Source organism: Pezoporus flaviventris, unplaced genomic scaffold (genome assembly GCF_033815535.1).
Source record: "Pezoporus flaviventris isolate CSIRO_AGI_PZ_B2104156 unplaced genomic scaffold, CSIRO_AGI_Pfla_v1 ptg000045l, whole genome shotgun sequence".
Taxonomy (NCBI): Eukaryota; Metazoa; Chordata; class Aves; order Psittaciformes; family Psittacidae; genus Pezoporus; species Pezoporus flaviventris.
This window is the reverse complement of record NW_026892593.1, coordinates 12377006-12399148: the sequence shown is the minus strand read 5'-3', so window position 1 is coordinate 12399148 and position 22143 is coordinate 12377006. Positions and strand designations below refer to the sequence as shown.

General features: G+C 36.3%; 1 protein-coding gene and 1 long non-coding RNA gene across 3 annotated transcripts in view; one reads left to right on the top strand and one right to left on the bottom strand.

The window, feature by feature from the left end:
- LOC133276571 (uncharacterized) overlaps nucleotides 1–22143 on the top strand; it is a 787535-nt gene that overhangs the window by 3849 nt on the left and 761543 nt on the right. The gene's annotated exons all lie outside the window — the stretch shown is intronic.
- The window catches only part of TBC1D22A (TBC1 domain family member 22A), a 169894-nt gene that overhangs the window by 78041 nt on the left and 69710 nt on the right, over nucleotides 1–22143 (bottom strand). For both annotated transcript variants that reach the window (XM_061467491.1, XM_061467492.1), the window contains exon 10: nucleotides 11115–11190. In XM_061467491.1, coding sequence (XP_061323475.1) covers nucleotides 11115–11190 — 76 coding nt within the window. The remainder of the gene's footprint in view (nucleotides 1–11114; nucleotides 11191–22143) is intronic.

Here is a 22143-nt window from a genome sequence, read left to right as displayed (position 1 = left end):
AATGGGGCATTCAAGTTGTGCATCCAGATCACTGATAATAATATTGAACAGGACAGGCTAGGCCTTGAAGGACAACACTAGTGACCAGTCACCAGCTGGATGTAGCTCCATTCACTACAACCCTTTGAGCTTTCCCTTTCAGCCAGCTCTTCATCCAGAGCACCATTATTAGATTAGATATTCAGAAAAAATACAGACTGCCTTTGCTCTGGGTGAATTCAGCTGCAAGTTAAATATACTGATCTGAGATACTATGTTTGATTTCTTTTGTGTCACATTTAGATACCTATATTGCAGACTACTATAATTAGATAATCCACCACATCAGGATGCAAAAAAGTCAGTTTTATTTCTAACTGAAGTTACTAACTCACAAACATTTTTGTTCTTCATGCAGAAAAACCAAATTTCATTTCATTGCTTGCGGTCACTGAAAGTAAGCAATGAAAAACTATAAATTGTGCCAGGTGTGATATTTCAACTACTGTTGTTAATAGGCACAATGAATTTCTTGAAAGTTGCTTTCTAGTCTAAACAAGTTGAAAAATAGGCTACTAAGTTCTGTGCATTATAAACGATGCAAGACTGACATAGAAGATGCATCGAGTAAAAAAGCTAATTCTTCCTACTTTGTAAGTAATGGTGAGTACAGGCTATTTTGCTGATAAAGGTAATTTGGACAGTCATAATCTAAATTTAATTTTTCCATTTCAATGAAAATAAGTACATGTGTGCAACGAACAAGCGAGATATATAATTACTGTCAGCTTTCAGACTTCAAGTATTTTATAAAAAAATCTTCTACTGCAGTCTGTGATAGTAAAATAGTATTACAGTTAAAAAAATAGCTGTTTTATCAAAATTCAAAAGAAAGACATTATAAGTTTCTCACTACTTTCAATAAATCTATATATAAAAGTTTTGGTGAAGCAAGTCTTCTGATTAAAAAATAAAATTCATTATATTTATGCATTCCAAAGTAATATACCACCAAAAACCTGTCTTTTGTACATTAAAGGCATTTATAACTACTGATAATTTCAGTAAGTACACTTATTAGATATATTAGTATTAATGACCACAATCAGCAACCTTAAACAGATGCTTCTCATGGCAGAAAGACTAGCATACATAAAATGTTTATAGAAAATATTTACAGTCAGCTTCTCAACTGTTTTACTGATTTCAAATCTGAAATACCTCCAGGGATGGTGACTCAACCACTTCCCTGGGAAGCTTGTTTCAACACCTGACAGCCCTTTTGGTAAAGAAGTTTCTCCTAATACCCAGTCTAAACCTCTCCTGGTGCAACTGAGGCAGTTTCCTCTTGTCCCATCACTTGTTATATGGGAGACTGACACCTACCTTGCTACAACCTCCTTTCAGGTAGTTGTGGAGAGCAGCAAGGTTTCCCCTCAGCCAGCTTCTTTGTTCTTTGTTGTACTCCAATGTCTCTCTTGTAGAGAAGGGCCCAGAACTGAACACAATATTCATGGCATGGCCTCAACAGTGCCGAGTACAGGGGAAGAATCGCTCCCCTTGTCCTGCTGGCCGCATTACCGCTGATACAAGCCAGAATGCTGTTGGCCTTCTTGGCTGAGTATGGGCCGTGTGTCCATACTCAGCCAGGTGTTCACCAACACCCTCAGGTCCTTTTCCACTGAGCAGCTTTCCAGGTACTCTTCCTCAAGCCTGTAGCTTTGCATGGAGTTGTTGTGACCCAAGTGCAGGACCCAGCAATGAGCCTTGTTGAACCTGTGACTTGATACTTGACTGACAGTTTCCAAGTACTAAGTTTCCACCTACAATATTTCAGTACTGTTTTCTTGACTAAAAAGCAAGCAACCAACTAGATTTTATTCTATTTATTGCAATACTATAGTAGGCACTTATTCGTACTTAGCTGAACTTTCTAAAACATGGGCAGCTATTAAAAAAAAAACAACAGTATTGTAACACAAATAAACGACATAATCTAAAGGCACACTGCTTACTAGAAATGGTGGTATCCACAAGGGCTGCCCCTGCAAGCTTGTGTTCATGAGACGAAAACCTCCTGAAAAGCAGTGACTGCTTAAGTTTCACCACTAAGCTACCACGCAAATTTGATAAAACTGGTTTTCCTAAGTACTACCTACAAGCCTCCAGATAACTTTAGGAAACAAGAATCTCTTTGACTGCACCAGCCCCATATTGGATACAGTCATCCATGCTTGTTTTCCTTCACTTTGCAGCACATTTTGCTCCAGTCTAGACTCAGAGACAGGTGATTACCATGGAGCAGTTCATGCAACTTCATTCATTCAGACGGGGACTCCACAACCACCAACACATCCACCACCACCGTGCTGTACTACTCATTCAGTCAATACAGCAACAAAATACTGAAATCTTTCCTACTTCACCTTTAGACATTGTTATTTGCATAAAATTATAACTCCCACATACTAAACCTTGCTGTTCAAACAAGATGGAACTTTGTCATCAGTAAATGACTACTTTCTTTCTGAGTAACCTACCTACCTAAAGCAAATTTTGGTTGTCATTCTCTCTCTTCCAGAAACATTTCTACACTGTTGAAAGCCAGTATGTTTATGGAAGACAAAGCTATGAGTTTGGAGAAAAATCTCAACACCAGATTTTACTAGATGCAGATTACTGCTTACAGCCTCCCAACCTGAATTAATGAAAGTCTGAACAAAGTAATTCTGTCAAGACTACAGCTTAGTATATTAATTTCTGTTAATATACATTAATAACAAAAGAAGTTCCTGATGACTGAAAAAGACATTCAAAAGATCATAAATGCGCGCTTGAAGACAAGATCTCATTACGATACACAATTCAGCTTCAAGTAATAGTAGGGATCTGAGTAAAAGATTGACATGCTGATTATATCTTGTTCCAGAATTAGTTTGCTTTTTATAACTGGCTAAAATCATCCATTGTAAGAATAAAAGCATTTATAAAAAATAAATGGAAAGTCTTCTACAAAATGAAAAGAAGACTAGCAGAAAACCAGAAATATTACCAATTTATATTTTCTTCATGACCTACAATTTAGAGATAACGGCCGATTTGAATTTAGCTTACTAAACATACAGCCAATACCTATGACTGAGAAATACCTTCTTCATAAACAAAAAGATATGGCTGATACTCCAAGTAGTAAAAAGCCCAAGACACTGATCCCAAAGCGAAAGAAGATAATTTAGAGGAGGGGTGGCAGAAGGGAGGGAAGACCTAGTTGGCTTAGAGAATCATATGCAAGTAACAATTCTGTGGTATTCAATGCAAAATGGAGGAAAGCGTATTAGCAGGAAAAACAGCAGCAACTGAGGAAGATCTACTGTTCTAGCTAAAAGTTAAAAATATATCCCTTATTTCCAGATGGAACTCAATATCCAAAGTGCAAAAAATAACAGTGAGAAATATGTTTGATGAGACAATTCTACTTCCAGGTAGCATACACTGGCCTTTGGTAGCCTCTTCTTTTAAATCATAACTGTATGCATTCATAACAAGGTTTATGCCTAACACTTTTTAAATTCTCCAGCTTGTTAAACTTTTTTCTTTCCTTCTTTTTTTTTTTTTTTAATTTGCTATGAAAATTGTAACTTTTGCCTATTGAAAAGTTAAAGTGCTTAGAGAAGTCAGGAATTTACAAATGATTTTATAGTCAGTCTCAACTCCTGCTAGTAGGATCTCTGAACTCTGTAACAGCATACAAACAATCTCCATGGCAAAACATAAAAATATGATTTAAAAGACATATTAAATAATTATACTGGCCAGTGACCAGCACTTAAGAGTGGATTAAAGTATAATATAGAATTACAATTACAAAACCAGATAAAAAAGTCATACTGGTGAAATACATAAGATGGCTTTGTTAAAATGAAAGAGATCTTTATGGCACAAATTAATTTTAACAATTATGAAATGCTTCCAAGATTTTTAATCACTTCAGCAGCAAGCTGACATATAAAAATGGTCCAGCAGAGAAGGTCCTTACTAATCACTAATTTTCAACAGCAGCAGTAAGGTCTAAATAGAAATCAGTTCTATATCCATTTCCCTTTGAAAACAGTTCTGCATGGTTAAAGAATATCATTCTTTTTAAATATTACAATTAGAGCTCTTTTTTCCAGACACTTCAACACAACCTTAGTTCCATGTTTTACAATATAATTAAACATGAACATAATTTTGCCCATACAATTAAGTATTCTTTAATCATAATTAAAAAAAATCATTAGCATGGTTAAGTACTTCATGAAGATTGATCACATGTCACATCTTACCACAGTTTTATCATCAGTTCACTGTATGAACTCTAAAAGAATCAGATTAAAAAGAAACAAATTAGTGAATCTATACCTATCACAGTATATTGAACAGTTCACTTATTCATGAGTTCTTATTAAACAACAGCAGTTGTTTAATGAGAAAACATATTAGTCTTGGTTGATATTTTGCCTTTTGGAGATTCAGATTTTCCTAAGCAAAAGAGTAAGCCGATTTTTTCCCTGCAGTTTAAGACATTTAATCAGCACAGAAATTGAATGTCCTTTGGAAACTATGAAAGGATCAAAACTACTCAATAGGTATCTCTATGTACATTTTGGGCTTAAATCATTGAATCATAGAGCAGTTAGGGTTGGAAAGGACCTTAAGATCATCTAGTTCCAACCGCCCTGTCATGGGCAGGAACACCTCACACTAAACCATGTCACCCAAGGCTCTGCCCAACCTGGCCTTGAACACCGCCAGGGATGCAGCATTCACAGCTTCCTTGGGCAACCCATTCCAGTGCCTCACCACTCTCACAGTAGAGAATTTCACCCTTGTATCTAACCTAAACTTCCCTTGCTTAAGTTTGAACCATTACCCCTTGTTGTACCATTACAGTCCCTAATGAAGACTCCCTCCTTAGCACCCTTGTAGGTCCCCTTCAGATACTGGAAGGCTGCTATGAGGTCCCCACGCAGCCTTCTCCAGACTGAACAGCCCCAATTTTCTCAGCCTATCTTCATACAAAAGGTGCTCCAGAAATTAAGCTCTGAGCAGCACGATGAAACATTTGTGTTTGAAGCACTGCACAATACTATGGGAACAGGGACCTTTATCACCTGGGACAAGAACCTTCTGAATGCCAAACATCAATGCAACCTTCAGAGGAGCAACTGTAGGAATCCCAAGTGAAGTCTGGACATTTAAAACTTTGGCAGCCCAGAAAGAACACACAGCTTTTGCACTGGAAAGGATAATTCCACCAGTACTAATTCTACCTTTTAGATACATCTCATTCCAAAGATGAGAAACACACAGAATGGTGCAATTAAGTAAGCTATTTCACTGTGGGTAAGCAAAAATACGTATAAAAATTAAAATTTTTAGTTGACTATGTTTCGTTAAGAACTTGACCTGGATATATACACATAAACCACATAGAAATTTAAAATATGGAACTCATCTTCTTATGTGCATAGATAGCAAAAAAACGTGCAAAGTATAAATTTAAGGCCATGACATGAAAGAACTTTATCACAAGTCCTTACTTGTGGCACTATCTACAGAACTGCAGACAAGTGGCCAAGACATTTGTAACACAAGACAGAAATATGTAAATAAAGTATGATTAGTGGAGCTATGATTAATTTGTTTAGAACATTAAAACAAAATGTATTATTGAATTTGTATTTCATTTGCAGGGGATGAAACAAACACATTTACCATATGGCAGCAATAAAAAAAAAATAATTATATAATTTCTAAAATAACATGGTTTTAAAGGTGAAAAAAACATTTTAACTGCATCAAAGCCTAAGTAATAAATATTTTCCCAAATAACACTATGTGGTATTTATTAACTCATTCCTTAGAATATTTTGCATGTAGTAGCTTAAAAAATACTTTCCTGTCCCTTGACAAAACTGCAGGTTTTTTACAATATTCAAATGGAAATAAATCAGAAATTATCCCAATTAAAATATCATATTTAAGAATACCTATTAATATTCCTCAAAACAGATGGCCAAAGAAGTATTTACAGTGGACACAGCAGAAATACTGAAAAATTACTGAACCTTAGAAAAATGTAGCTGGATTCTAAATGAACTTCCTTAAGGAAATGTTAAAATGCAGCAATCTTTTTATTTTCTTAGGAATTTTTCCACTACTTCCATTCTCAAAAGAAGGGAAAAATCTAAATAGCAACAGGGGTTTTGGCTGTTTTGGGGGGTTTGAAGGTTTTTTTTTTTATTTTTCCATTTCTTGTTATTAAGATTCAAGGGCCAATTCTATAATAAGATTAGGAATTACTGGTGAAAGAATCTGGAACACTAATAACACAGAATTTATTTAACTACAAGAAAACAAACACGGATCACGCTGTGAAGAACACAGATGCAAACCCTGTCAGTTGTTCTATGAAAGATGTAGAAAAAAAAACTTCCCAAACTTACCCTCAGAGAAGATTCAGAACATTTATGCTGAGTCATCAATACAGCCTTTATAGTTTATTGTAAGGCTAACAAGAAGCCAACATAAACACAAACTAAATTTAACATTATAAAATAGGCTATTTTTTTAGAACTGCTTTCTTGCTAATTTAGAGAGGATGCTATACAGTTTTATCAATGCTTATGGAAACCCAAGACTACTTTTGTCTACAAATGCTCAGCCTTCTCCAGATGGCTACCTCAAAAGCTAATGTAATTACCAGATGTCTTACAGTAAACCAAAGAAGCTGAGACTCTCCCAAGCATGAAACCAGCCAAATGCTAAATACTGCTAAATTTTGGAAACACAAATCCCAAATCAAATCTGGCATTTCTACACTAAGTCTCTTTGCTTTCCAGCCTAAATGAAGCAAAAGTGGAAGACAGCATGCCACATGAGTGTGACCTTTTACAGACATGAGAAATGGTTCTTGACTTAGAGCAGAAAAGCTCTCCTGACATTACAGGAAACAGAAAATACAGTTATAACAAATTCCTTATATTATTAAGCAATCTATTGAGGGTCCCTCTCGATATTTTTGTATAATTCCTAGAGCAATGTGAATGATGATGAGCAGATAAATGAGATTGAATAACATGTTATCTTTAGATTCCATCTCATCTATAACAACATTCTATTAACAAACTCAAAAATTCCATTAAGCATGATTCAGTCAAAATTATTTTCTGAAGTTTAAGCAGACTGAGATTATGATTAAATTAACAGAGTAGCTTGGCTGTTTGAAGTCTACTGCAATGTTCTACAGTATGCACACAAGGACAGTTACTTAGAGAGCAGTTGTGATACACAAGGCTGGGCTACTGAAGGTTACTTGAATTGCTAACATAATGCATTAACACTCTCCAAAGGGTGGGCATCACTTCGTACACTGCTAATCCATTACTGTTAGCATACAATCTGCACAAGCTTCTCCTCTCACACAGCTACTTACTATGTTAAGACACAGTAGCAACAGGAATATTATTTTCTTCCACAATCACTTTAATTAGCACAAAGGATATTTACAATATATATAGATTGTAAGATTTCCTTTTTAAAAATAAAGTGTTCACACTGGCTGAATTCATACATAGCACAATTCATATTGGCCATTCATTTCCCCTTAGCTACAGTATAACAGACCCAGTAAATATAAGAAGACAAAACCAAAGATAAATGGAGTAAAGCACAATAATGTATAATATAATCAAACTATGTCACAATTCCAGCAAAGCACGAACCAGAATCACTTACCTGAGGAATCCAAAAGTTTGTGAAATGACAGCAGTACACATCCACCATCACCTATCATTGAAATAGCCACCATTGCTATTTGAAAAGGAAGGCACTAAGAACTGTCTGTAATTGACTACAATTACAGTAGCCAAAGCCTTAAAGAGTCTTACCCAAAGAGGCTTCATAATCTTCATCCCTGGAGTTGCTCAAAGATGAACAGGAAATACTCTACACAGCCTGATCTGTTGCTCCTGCTCCCTTACTTCAAGAAGGACATGAGTGGAAGTTTGGAGCACTGACTTCCAGAGTCTCCACATAACCTAAATATTTCTAGGTTTCCATAATGAAAATTACATACTAATCTAATTGCTTTCCTTTTCAAACAGCAATGATAACTTTCTTTAACACATCATAGGTTCTACAATGAAACAAAATGTGCAATGAAATTTCCCTCACTCTGAAGAATTACAATCCTTCTTTCTTAGAAACTGAACAATAATATATTGTATTGCATTTAATATTTTTATTAAAACTGACAATAAGGCTGATTATCAGAATGGTATTTTTCATTCTAAGAACTTGGCAACCAAGATTTTGTTGAAATAAGTTTTCATTGACCAAATTCAGGAAATCTATTTACAGGCAATATAATTAGACATTTCATTTAATATAGAAAAAATAAATTAGAAAAGAATAACTGAATATATAATTGATTTTATATATATAATATATTTCTAAAATTATATTATTATATAATAATAATAAGAAGAAGAAGAAGAATTGAACAATAACTGAATTTCGAGAAGAGATTCAGAGCAGTCCTGCAGAGAAGGACTTGGGGGTGCTGGTCAATGAGAAACTGAACATGATCCAGCAGTGTGTGCTCACAGCCCAGAAAGCCAACCGTATCCTGGGCTGCATCGAAAGGAACGTGACCAGCAGGTTGAAGGAGCTGATCCTGCCCCTCTACTCCGCTCTTGTGAGACCTCACTTGGAGTATTGTGTGCAGTTCTGGTGTCCTCAACATAAAAAGGACATGGAGCTGTTGGAACAAGTCCAGAGAAGGGCCACAAGGATGATCAGGAGACTGGAGCACCTCCCATATGAGGACAGGCTGAGAAAGTTGGGCTGTTCAGCCTGGGGAAAAGAAGGCTGTGTGGAGACCTTATAGCAGCCTTCCAGTATCTGAAGGGGGGTGTCCAGGGTTCAGCAGTAGCAGTCATTTTTCTCCTTCTTAGTAGCTGGTGCAGTGCTGTGGTTTGACTTTTGACCTGGGAACAGTGCTGATAACACCGATGTTTTCAGTTACTGCTCAGTAATGTTTACCAAGGACTTTGTGAGTCTCATGCTCTGCCAGGGAGGAGGGGAAGCCAGGAGGAAGCAGAGACAGGACACCTGACGCAAACTGACCAAAGAGGCATTCCATATCACAGCACATCATGCCCGCTATATAAACTGGGGGCAGTTACCCAGAAGGGTTAAATCACTGCCTGGGTCAGGCTGGGTATTGGTTGGCGGGTGGTGAGCAGTTGTATTCTCTTCCCTTGTTATTTCCCTTATTATTATTATCATTGGTGGCAGCAGCAGTGATTTGTGTTATACCTTAGTTACTGGACTGTTCTTATCTCAGCCCGTGGGAGTTACATTCTTTCAATTCTCCTCCCCATCCCTCCGGGACCAGGGGGAGAAAAGGTGGGGAGCGAGCGAGCAGCTGCATGGTTCTTGTTGCCGGCTGGGTTTAAACCACAACAGAGGCCTAGAAGGATGCTGGGGAGGGAGTCTTCATTAGGGACTGTAGTGATAGGAACAAGGAGTAATGGGTTAAAGTCTAGATTGAAAGTTTAGATTGGATATAAGGAAAAAGTTCTTTACTGTAAGGGTGGTGAGGCACTGGAATGGGTTGCCCAAAGAAGCTGTGAATGCTCCGTTCCTGGTGGCGTTCAAGGCCAGGTTGGACAGTGCCTTGGGTGACATGGTTTAGTGTGAGATGTCTGGGCCCATGGCAGGGGGGCTGGAACGTGATGATCTTAAGGTCCTTTCCAACCCTAACTATTCTATGATTCTATGAAATATAAATACCAAAATTGATATAAGCATAAAATGACATTAAAATTCACACCACAAGCAGTTAATCTTTGAAGTAAAATAGACTGTTTTAGAACTATTTTATGCACATATTTTGCTACCTGATATACAGAAGTATCCCCTTATATTTTTCATATTCATTTACATTTTAAAAAATACATTTACAGCAAGTTTCACATACATTTACATATATAGAGCAATATTACACAAATATTATGTTTACATTGTAACCTTCCTGTAATATTATATAAACAATGTAATGTCTCCTGCCCTTAGTTTTTGTTCATTAAAAATACTTTAACAACCTAAAAACGCACAAAGAGCATATTATCAAATATATTAACAAATATATTATCAAATATGTTATCAAATATTCAGGCAGTGAATATGCACAGGCTAACCCAAAATCTACTATGGTAAGCACTGGGACAAAAAAAAAAAAACATTAGTTTGTGTAATGAAAAGATGGAATTAATCTTTCCAAGCAGATTATCAAATATACAAGAAATATTTTTTTCTATCTCACCACTGACAGGCTAATGTTGCAAATATATGCCTGGTTCTGCTTGGCAACATTTTGTTAATACTCTGTTCATTAATTTAACAAACTATCAAGAGAGTATGTTTAGAATGGGCAAGCATTATCTCTTGCATTTCATTTAATTAAACTTTGTTCTAGCAATATGACAGTCAGCATTTCATGAAGGGAATTATTTTAAAGATGAAGGTAGAAAATATTTCAAAATGCCCTGCTAAAACATGAAAGCATAATCTAAAATTACCCCTGCACACACAGTAATTTATCTATAATATTAAAGATGTTATTTCCAGAGTTCATAATTAATTGGATTCCACAGAGAAATTATTCAGGCATTCCAGATAGCAAAATGATGCACAAAGGCACAAAACATAGTGCCGAAGGACAACCATAAACAACCACTGTGACTTGCCTGAATTACAACAATCATTGAGCTTAATGTGAAATGAATACTGGCTGCCTTTTGTATGTGGTCATTACTCTGCTGCTAAGAAATCACCATTGAATTTTGATTATATTGCCTTAATAAAAGGTAATGAAAGTGGCTCATGCTCTAGTGGCTTTCTTTTAAACGATACACTACAATGATCTTGCAAAGGCCAGTGTGCCACAAATTGATTATGACACCTCATCTGAGGAAGGCGGTATTACCCCACCACTGTAGGTAAATGCAATGATGACTTGACTTCTTGCAAACATTTTAACAAAACTCTTTCAGTGAAAAAATTAGAAATTAGATTTTAAGACTTACCATCGATCCGACTAACAAGTTCTTCCAACATTTTCACTTTCTTCTGAATTCCTGGCTGTGCAAATGTGTAGTTATCCTGAAGAAGAGACCATATACAAGTTTGTAGAGAGAAAAAAAACAAACAAAACTAAATAAACCTTCTTTTCCTTCAATTATGCGTCTCAATCCATGTATGTTTCTATGTTTTCTTAAGGTGTTTGTGTCTTGTTTCTATGTTTCCTAGAACTGCTGCTACAGATAAGTAGTAAATCATCACACTGTATAGTCCTACTTCAAGACCCCATCCCTAACAGTATACTCTATGGCTATTACTGTATCAATCGCTCTCTACATGCTAATTTAGTGTCTCTGGATTTACAGCTTTCTTGCAAAAGTCCAAGTAGTTTTAAATGGCTGTCATATTCAATACCAAATATGCCATGCTAGAGATCTTTTTAAGGTAAACTTTTTTCTCATAAATTTACTATTCTATGACAAATAATGTAGGAAATATGAAAATTTAGACCCTAATCAGTTTCAGAGTAAGAAACTGATCTTTAGAAGTTCAGAACTGTAACTTCCAGCAGCCCAGGAAATCAAAAGACTATTTTAATGGAATCATGACTGTTCTGAACCCAAGGTTACAGCTAATATCATGAACCAAAATCTAACACACAAGCCATATAGCTAAAATGGCAGGGTATTTGCATGTATTTGGTTGAATGTATTGACTCTAACTGGATTTTTTATTTCTGGATTGCAACTCCACAGTACACACTAGAGTTTGCAATAATGAGAAGGAGAAAGATATCTCCACTTGAACCCCAAAGTGAACAATCTTTTCAAATATGATATTTTTTAAAATGCACAGCAATGCTTCCAAGTATTTGACAATATCTCAACAACTCCTTTTGTTATGGTTTTCTACACAGGATGATTCAAGAAAAGAAACTTACCAATCTATATTTTAAAAGAAAGTTTCGACATAAAATTGGTTTCTTTGTAACTGCTGCTTACACAGAAAAACAGGGGAAATGATTTTTTGTCTCAACTGCTATTACTTGAATATGAAAGCCAATCGGTCAACTGAGTAACTATCCAAAAACTAATCCTTAAAAAAATTCACTGATGTTGGAATATTTTCTTTTGATTTCAAATTTTAACTTGTCCATAAGAGTAAAAGGGGTGAATATCAAGTTCATTTTTATATATCTGGAGAAATGTTTGGTTGGTTGTATTTTGGTTTTTGGTTGTTTTTTTTTTTTTTTTAAAGGTCATACTGACTTTCTTAACTATGTTTACATGTTTGTTTTGTTGGGGTTTTTACTTGCTTTTCTTATTTTATTTGCTATTTAATGTTAAAATCTCTTTGGGAAATAACATATCCATTTTCCTACACTAAGTACTCTAACAATGAAAACTATTGCAAATGCTTATATACTGTTCTATTAATTTATTTAAAGTTAACTGGCATTTCTAGAAGTACTGTACTCAAATTACAGCAATATGATACTCAAATATTTAATCTATAACAAATCCACTGAAAGTCAACACAAAATTAAAATACTACTATTTGGATCATTAGTCTCTCCCTAGGTAGTGCAACTCCAAACAGTGATCTATGAATCTGAAAGTGTTTTCTTTCTCAAAGTATCATTTACTCCATGCAAAAACAGAAATGCAAAACAAAACTTTGGGGTTTGGGTCTGAAAACACAGGTAAGTTTGCTCTTCTGTACATTTGATATTTTGTCTATTCATTTCATAGAATCATAGAATAGTTAGGGATGGAAAGTACCTTAAGATCATCTAGTTCCAACCCCACTGCCATGGGCAGGGACACCTCACACTAAACCATCTCACCCAAGGCTCTGTCCAACCTGGCCTTGAACACCGCCAGGGATGGAGCATTCACAACCTCCCTGGGCAACCCATTCCAGTGCCTCACCACCCTTACAGTAAAGAACTTCTTCCTTATATCCAATCTAAACTTCCCCTGTTTAAGTTTTAACCCATTACCCCTTGTCCTACACCACTACAGTCCCTATTTCTCTGCTCATTATTTCAGCTGCAAATGAGCACAGCTGGGATTCACTCTTCTACTGGTGCTGACTCATTTACCTGAAAGGTTCTTTGCCGGCTCCCCCAGTCCTCTCTTCTAACTAAGCTATACTGTACACATTCCCTATGATACTTGTAATGGACTTTCTGGAGTTTCCAAAACTGTGAGAAGGACACTGTAAACACAAAAAGTATTCTGTTATCTACTATTCTTGCTCCTTATGTGCTTCTAGGTGGGGGAAAAAGCTAGTAACAGTTAAATAAGAAAACTTGTCAACCTTGGGAAATTCATGAATTATTGCTCAGGCCAATACAGAAGCACAGTGGTTAAGAATTTAATTCCTATATCATACAATTTAATTGACAATATCAGCTTCAAAATTTGACTCAACGTTAATCCCAACTCCTCTACCTCCTCCCCAGCAAGAGGCACAGGGAGATAGGAATTGAGAGGTGTGGTCAGTTCATCACACTTCATCTATGCTGTTCCCCATGGGCCATACATCTTGCAAAAAAGCCTGCTCCTGTGCAGGCTCTTCTCCATGGGCTGCAGTTTCCATCAAGGCATCTCCACCTGCTCCAATGTGAGGTTCTCCCCAGGCTGCAGGTGGAGATCTGCTCCACCATGAAACTCCATGGCAGGGGCACAGCCTGCCTCATCATGGTCTGCACCATGGGTCCAGGGGAACCTCGGTGCTTGGAGCTCCTCCTCCCCTCCTTCTTCATGACCTTGGTGTCTGCAGAGTTTTCTCACTCCTCTCTCACAGCTGCTTCCCAGTGGCTTTTTACCCTTTCTTAAATATGTTACCACAGGGGCACCACCAGCATTGCCAACAGGCTCAGTTTTGGCCAGCAACAGATCTGTCTCACTCCTGGCTGGAACTGGCTCCATCTTGACACTAGGCCTCTTCTCACAGAATACACTCATCCATCTCCCCTGCTACCAAAACTTGCCATGTAAATCCAATAACAAGTTCTTCACTGACTTCTGAAGAAAAAAGTATTCCAGTATTCAGCTCCCTACCTATTCCCCCACGCAGCTGGGGTCCTCATAGGAGCATTTCATTATTCATCCTGCAAATTTTTGTTGTTTCCTCATTTATTCCTTGTGTGACTTTGGCCATCAATCTTAACCAAAATACAAACTCTGAAAGTCATAAGTAGTTAAGAACAGGGATTGTTTTGCCTCAAGAGACCTGCACCAAACTGTTAATATAAAACACCTTATATTTCTAACCACTGTACTTGAGACTTTCTAGCAAGCCTTCATATATGACAAAGCATGCATAAGTACAAGACAGAATCCATGATAAACAAAATATTCATGCATTGGTGTGCATTATCTAAGTTCCTTGACACTCTGCTCAGATAGCTTCCAACATACTTTCAGTGAACTATGCTAACCTACTTCACAGCTGAATGGTTATAATAACTAGTTCAGAATGCAGACACATAATTAGTTTCACCTTATGCAGAAGGTTAAGACTTGATAATGTCACAAGGGCTCAAAACTTGCTTCAGCCTCAAATCTCTGCGTTATTAGTCTGTACTTATTCTGTAGAGGCTAGTACAACCACCTCACCACCCTGCAATTACAACTAGGTCTGCAGGACTTCTCAAAAACATAATCATTATAATTTAAAATAAAATAATTCAATTATAGCCTTCACTAAACTTGGAAAAACGTACAAGATAATTCCTTTTTTTTGTTGTTGTTTTTTAAGGTTAGAGAAATTCTAAGTGGAAGAAACTTGATTAGAAAGTGAAAACAAACAAAAAAATGCACTGAACAAATTTAACTGGGACTACCCTCCCACACTCACATAATGAAAGTGAGCTGGGGCACAGAGGGGAGAGGGAGACTTTGCAGACTTTACCTAAACAATATCCCCCATCTTTTGTCTTTAAATAGACAATGATAGGATAATTTTAAGAGAAGAAGGAAGATGAAAAGGGAAGGAAACCAACCTTTCATGTCACCAGGGCAAAAGAAGTAAAACCACACAAATGGAAAAAAAATACTGCCAATAATCCGACGACTGCAGCTAAAACACAAGTATATGCACAGTGTTGCTCATCTTCTCAAGTCATATATGCTGTTCACTAACAATGTACTGATCAAAATATCAGAACCATTTACAGAGCAAATAGAAAGTTTCGACACAAAGTCTTCTTCCCATATTGTTTGGTTGGGTTTAGCAAGATTTTATCAGTCAGATCAGATCTTTTAAACATAAAGGATACATTAAGCAATATGTATACAGCATACCTAGATGTCTGTTTTCTCTACTGATATATATTTAAGCATTCCTATAAATCAGTTTAAGTATGTTCAAGTGTATTATCACATGAATGAAATACAAACAAAAGGAAAAAAAGCTTTCAGAAGTTGTATATTTATCACATCAGAAAGCAGTCTTCTAAATTTTATTTTTTAAACTCGTTTAAATACTTCCTTCACATATTTTTGAATCTTCTAAGCAAACTCCTATCAGAAATCTTGGTCCACCTTGTTCTTCAAGTTATGCAAAAAGGTGGGGGCAGATGAGAGAGAAGCATGACACTTAGATAATGATAACCAACATGTATAATAACACAATCAATGGTAGGCTCAGCTTACCCAATATGTTTTTTGAAGCTGGAGATTACAACATAAACTCAGTCTTAAATAGAGTATAGGAGACAGAGTGTACACAAGCCCAAGAACAAACACACAAGTGTGCTGGAATGTGCTGGAGTATTCGGTATGCGCATATCCCACACCATGTTCTATAATTACTCCAAGATATTTTAAAAGATCTTTCAACCTCTGTAATTGTTAAGCCTGACTTTTGAAAACTTAAAATTTCCTAAGCAGTAGGAAAGAGATTTACAAATTGTTGTAGTCCAAAATTTTCTATACAGAAAACAGCATCTTATTTATTCCTACACTAACAGGATGGAAAGAGCCACACCTTATTAAAAAGTAGGTACCAACTCTCATGTTAAAATAGTATCCTTAGTTTCAGAATCAAAGACCCAATCTTCTACTGAGCTATGTAATCAAAACCTCAGTTTACACAAGTGATATATTATAAATTACAGAAACCTCTAAAGCAGCAATAAAAGAAGTGCTCAGGGTATAGTTCTGGATTACAGTGTATGCCAATAAAAACTGAAAGAGCTAGAAATCATAAATCATGAGAACTTAAGTTCCCAAAAGCTGATGCTGTATATTTTAGGCATAAGACATTTTTATTCTGAGGCATACTTATAACATAGTATATTTAATCTAAGCCCCAGAAAACAATGCCCCTTATATAAGTGTTCAGAAGCGATTACAAACAGACTTGTTCTCTTCCTGAAAATTTTACTCTCAGAGATAGGCTAGAAAACTCTGTTACTGGCTTTCAAAGAGACACAGGCTCCTTAAGAGCTTCTGAAGATGTGGGTGCTGAAGCAAAACTACAGCCCTCAGGGTAAAACTTCAGCCCTCAATTTTTTATTACCTGAAGTCCCAAGAAAAGCTTATTGTTACAAACTTAAAATCGGTTACTGGGCCAAAAAGAAGAACTACCTTGTTTTTTCCCTTTTACGAGCAGTCAGCAGCAAATGACTACAAGGGATAATAAGAGTAAAACAAGCTGGCAGTGGTATGCTTACAGCATTCATTCAGTTTCCAGTCTGCAGTATTGAGACTTCCCTAACTCAAGGTGGTATCTTGGTAGTTAAGGTTGTTTAAAGATTTTCCTTCAACCAAATTCAAACAGTTTGTGTTCTAAACCCATGTAAAATCTTTTAATCTTTGATAAGTAGCCCCTCATCTTAGTTACCCAACCACTCTTTTTTTTTAAGCCTTTCACTCAGCAGTATTACAAGATATTATCTAGGTCTTGCATCAGAAGAGGCAGAAAGCAACTACTCCCTATTCACCTTCTTTGTGCAGCTCATAATTTTAAAGACTTGTATTATATTCCTTCACTTAGCTAACTAGTCCAAGCTGAAGAATATAATCCATCATTTAGAAACTGTTCCATACATTTGATCACACTTATCTTGTTCTGTTTTGTTGTGGGTTTGGTTTTTTTTGTCTGTTTAACTTTCAATCCATCATTTCAAAATGAGATGGACAGAAGGGATTAAAACAGCACACAGCACACCTAGCACAAGCTCATTTTAGGTTTTAAAAGTATCAAAGTGTTGGATTCTCTTTTGAGGAACACTTGTATAAATCCTTCTCCTCCTTATGTGGTAACAGGCAATGCTTCAACATGGATACTTAGCTTCTTTACGAATTTCTGGTAAAGGACTTTATCCAAGTGCATTTTGCAAATGCAGCTAAACTGTAGAGGTGTTCACAGGCCCACTGACTCCTTCAAAAAGCTTCCAGATTTCTGCTGCTTTACAGGAGTTATAGAAAATATTAAATAATGTGTGGTTTTATCCTTTAACCATTTATTCTATTTTTACACTTCCTACAAACTTTCCTGATGTGTATATGCCTAATTGTCTGTACTCTCCTGAATCCTCTTGAAATCATTCTCAAAATCTGATGCCATACCCACTCCATTCCATTCTTCTCATACCAAAGCAGTTCTGAGCATTGATCTTGTTTACCCATTACCAGAGACCTTCACAGGACACAATCAAAGATACGTTTCTAAATGAGCAGAGTTAGCAATTGCCTCTGAAATTCTCACTGGGCATCCTGAAACATAGTATCCTAATGATGTATTCAATCTTCTCAAACTGATGGGCAGGAACTTAAGTCTTACAGTGACTGATTAAGCCACTAGAAATTTCAGGAGGGTCCCAAAAGATGGACAGGCATGGATAGACACTAGCCCAAACTCAGCAATTTCCATGTAAAGCTTATTGTTGTAGCATACTTCTACTATAAAGTTAGTGATACCACAAACAATAGATTTAATTGCAGTTCTTCTAAACCAATTTACAATTTTTAGTTGGAAAGTAGATACTTTGCAAAGTATGACTCAGGCTCATTATTAATGATAGTCTCAGTGGAGACCGGTTTGAAGGAACATTTATTCAAAAAGACTCAGATGTTGGCACATCAAGAGTTTCAGGATCCACTCTGAAACAATTTGGCTAAGGCCAGAACATCAACAACCATGATACAGTCATTGGCTGCTCAGATTACTTCTACTCAGAGCCATACAGGAAGACTACAGTAAATATGCTTTTTCAGCATTTTCACTATTCAGAGTTTTGAACAGATGATAGTAGATATGTTTTAATTACTGTCACACCAAAACAGCAGGCCTAACTTAACAGCTGTGTTAATTACACTCAAACAGCTCACAGTTACAAGTCTACTCTCTGAGTTTATCAACTTTCTAGCATTCTTCAATAAAATGTTTTTGTTTGGTTTTTTTTCTTCAGGTATTAATAAAGTATTCAAAGAGCTCTATGCAGAGGAGCTTCAAACAAGAGTCTGAAGATCTGAAGGTCCTTTGGAAAAGGAAAAAAATCACAGAGAATGACACAATACTGCATGTGTTTTGCCCTCAAAGTCTTCCCTTAATGGTATTCTTAACAATAATTTATGTGTATTCTAACAACATTCTACTGAATTGAGAAAGATAAAACCTACTTACAGGAAAATTTCTAGACACTTGCTCTAGTTTTTCTTCTTTTCCTTCACTCAGTTTAAAGCACTATAAAAACAGTATTTGCTCCAACAGATTATGTAAGAAAATGAGAAGCAGATATCTGAGCATGAAAACAGAAAAGATTCTGGCACCTGCTATGGCCATGCTTATGTTTCACAAGATTTGAGTCTCACATATGATACATTGAGTAACAGAAAAATACCATTTAGGGTATCATTAGATAAGTGCTTGCTAGAAATGCTGAGCTTGTCCATTTCTGATTAGAAGGAAAGCCCTTCTAGAACCCTGAAGAGGCACAAATGCCTGCCCTAATTGCAGAGCCTATTTCTCATTAAATTTCTCATGTTTATGATTTTAAAATTAGTATCTAAATTTGAGAAACTGGAAGTTTAAATTAAACTTTTTCATAATTTAGAAATAGCTTTATGGAAGCTACTGATAATGAAAACAGTAATCCCAAGATATTGTTTATTCATTAGAAGTCTCCATTCAACAACAGTCACTTCCAGCAACACAGAGCAATCTGCTTGCAATCACCCCTATAATTTTTATATATATATATAATATATATACATATATACATATAAATACATATACATGTATATATTAGCATTCATAAAGTTTTACAACACAACTTGCACTTTAATTCCCCCCCCAAAACAGCTATTACTTTTACAAGTGTTTTAAAACACAATTCTGATCAAGCAAATCCGGTGGTTTTCCTTAGAATAGTTGTAGCTTCAAGGCAAAAAAAACAAACACCATGTTTTGTCATTCCCAGGATACAACTTGGACAAGACACTAGCATAAAATGAACAATCTGGATTTCTGGAAATTACTAAACATGGTTATTACCATATAGAAGTTCTCTCTCACAGATAGAGCTACAGCAATAACAGCTGCAGGAAGAGTCACAAAGAATGAATACGCAGCTCAAATATTAAGAGAACTATGTACAGAAATAATTACTGTTAGGGTTTCTGACAATTTCTGACAGGACTCCCACATTTCTAAATCATACATTTCTGACTGGCATTATGATCTATTTATGTAGAAATTGAAGCACTACTGTAGTAGTGTCTTTCAGTATCAGCTATATGATTTTAGCTGAGATTCTGAAGCCTGCTTATGAAACAGAACCATATATCACATTTCCCCTGAACACACCACAATTGAAGTGCTGTGTTCAGCTGAGGGGAGGAAAGCCTACTTCCTCCATTTATCTAAGATTACCAGAAGTGCTGGGCTGATGCACACCCAGAAATCCTAGACGAAATATCACCACATTAGCATTGGTAGACCTCGCAATGCCTGTGATACAGAAACTTGACCCATGGCATGAAATCACATATGCAACAGACAGGTGGTTCACATGGCAAGAGGGAGATACCAGCTAGACGCAGACACAGTGCATATTCCTCTTATCCGTGAATCTTGACTAACGAACCTATATTCTCAGACAACAGATGTGCAATTTATCATACCCCTAAACTACCTGCCAAAAATAATTGCAGACATAATCAGAAAGCCTGTCTTGCAGGAGTTTAACAAAAATGTTCAAAGAAAGCTATCTTCAACCTTAGAAATAAAACTTTGGAAGGTCCCATAAAGAATTTTCAGAAGAACCAGGGTGATTTATCTCTTTTTAACATTTGAGCTGCATATTCATGCTATTTATCTTTTACCACAGACCCCTGAAAGGCTTTCAAAGCAGCATTCAATCCATCCATCCCTCCATGCATCTGACTTGAGGCACACATTAGCAACAACTTTCAGTAACTGAGGAACAAGAAAGAACTTGGCTGGAATCCCTCTGTAGATCATAAGTCTTGCTATATAATCAGCCATAGAAACAGTTAACACCTACATCAGCATACATTAGCCCCTGGAAATTAATTATCTCCCTTTTATTCTAAAAATTTCCAGGCCCTAATAAATAATTATATTAATATTTTATTGCTATTTTTAATACATCTGGTTAGATCATTATAAAATGCATATATTTCCCCTTTGGTTATTTTATTACCATTATAGTTGAACTTAAAATGAAGAGTTATACTCTATTTTACACATGAACATTACGTTTTCAGATGGCACAGATCAGCATGCGCTTTCTACTGAATGTTAACAGGACTCTGTTGAGGAAAGTATTCTAAAGGACGCTTTTGTAATAAGAAAGCTAATTGTGATGGATATATAGGAATGTCTACTTAATTAAATGGAAGAAATGCTTGTGGAGTAAGTTCTAGTTTTCCCATATGTACAGCTATTATTACTACAGATGAAAATGCAAGAATACTCATTCAACATCTACAATTTAGAACTGGGTTAAAGACAACCAGCTTTATTATGAGCATGGTAAACTGACATCTGAAACGTTTTATCTTTTGGTTGTTCAACTTGAAATGCAAGATAAAATCTAGAATACCGCATCCAGTTTTAGGAACCCCGACACAAGGAAAAATATGAATAAACTGGAGCGAGGGCACAAGGTCACCAAGATCCTCCAAGGTATGGAGCAAATGCCCTGCGAGAGGATGAGGGAACTAAGGCCACTGAGAAAAGAAGGCTTCAGATGCACCTAATAGCAGCCTGCTAAAACCTACGTTACCAAGACAGCAGTTGGTTTTTAATAGTGGTGTGTATTAGCAGGATGAGAGACAAGCAGCAAAAACAAACAAGAAGTGCTTCATACGGCTACAGGAAGAAACTTTTTCAACATGAGGACAATCAAGCTTTGGAACAGGTTAATCCTCCAAGATTGTGCAGTCTCCATCCTTGAAGGTTTCAAGACCCAACTGGACAAAGCCCTGAGCGACCTGATCTGACCTCAGAGATGACCCTACAGGATGGCCTGTAGAGGCCCCTTCCTCCCAGAATTATCTTATGTTTTATCCTATGATCCATCTTATGATTTTAGAAGTTTTCGTTTTCCTGAAATAAGTGAGGGATAGTCTTTCTGTGACAAGAGCTAAGGAAAAAAATTTCAGCATGTATAGCCACTTGGGAGCCTATAACTAGAAAGAACAAACTGAGAAAGAAGATGCAAAGTAATCTAAGAAAATATAATAGACTAAACTATTGTGCAATACAAAACATTAACTAGTGGAAAAGTTCTGCAAAACTCTCTAACCGGAGCCAAAGACATACTTGAATAAAACCCCCCAGATCACAAAAAAATATTAGTGGATCTGCTAAAGCAACAGATCATTTGACCACTGGTTTTATTTCTCCTCAAGGCTAATGGCTGTAAGCATGTCAGGAAGTGACTGTCATGCTGCTCAATGCCAACACGGTCTCTCACTCAAGAATGAATATGTGTTGTTATATTAGAAATAAACAGACACATTAAATAAAGAGGGGAGGGCGTTAAGATGG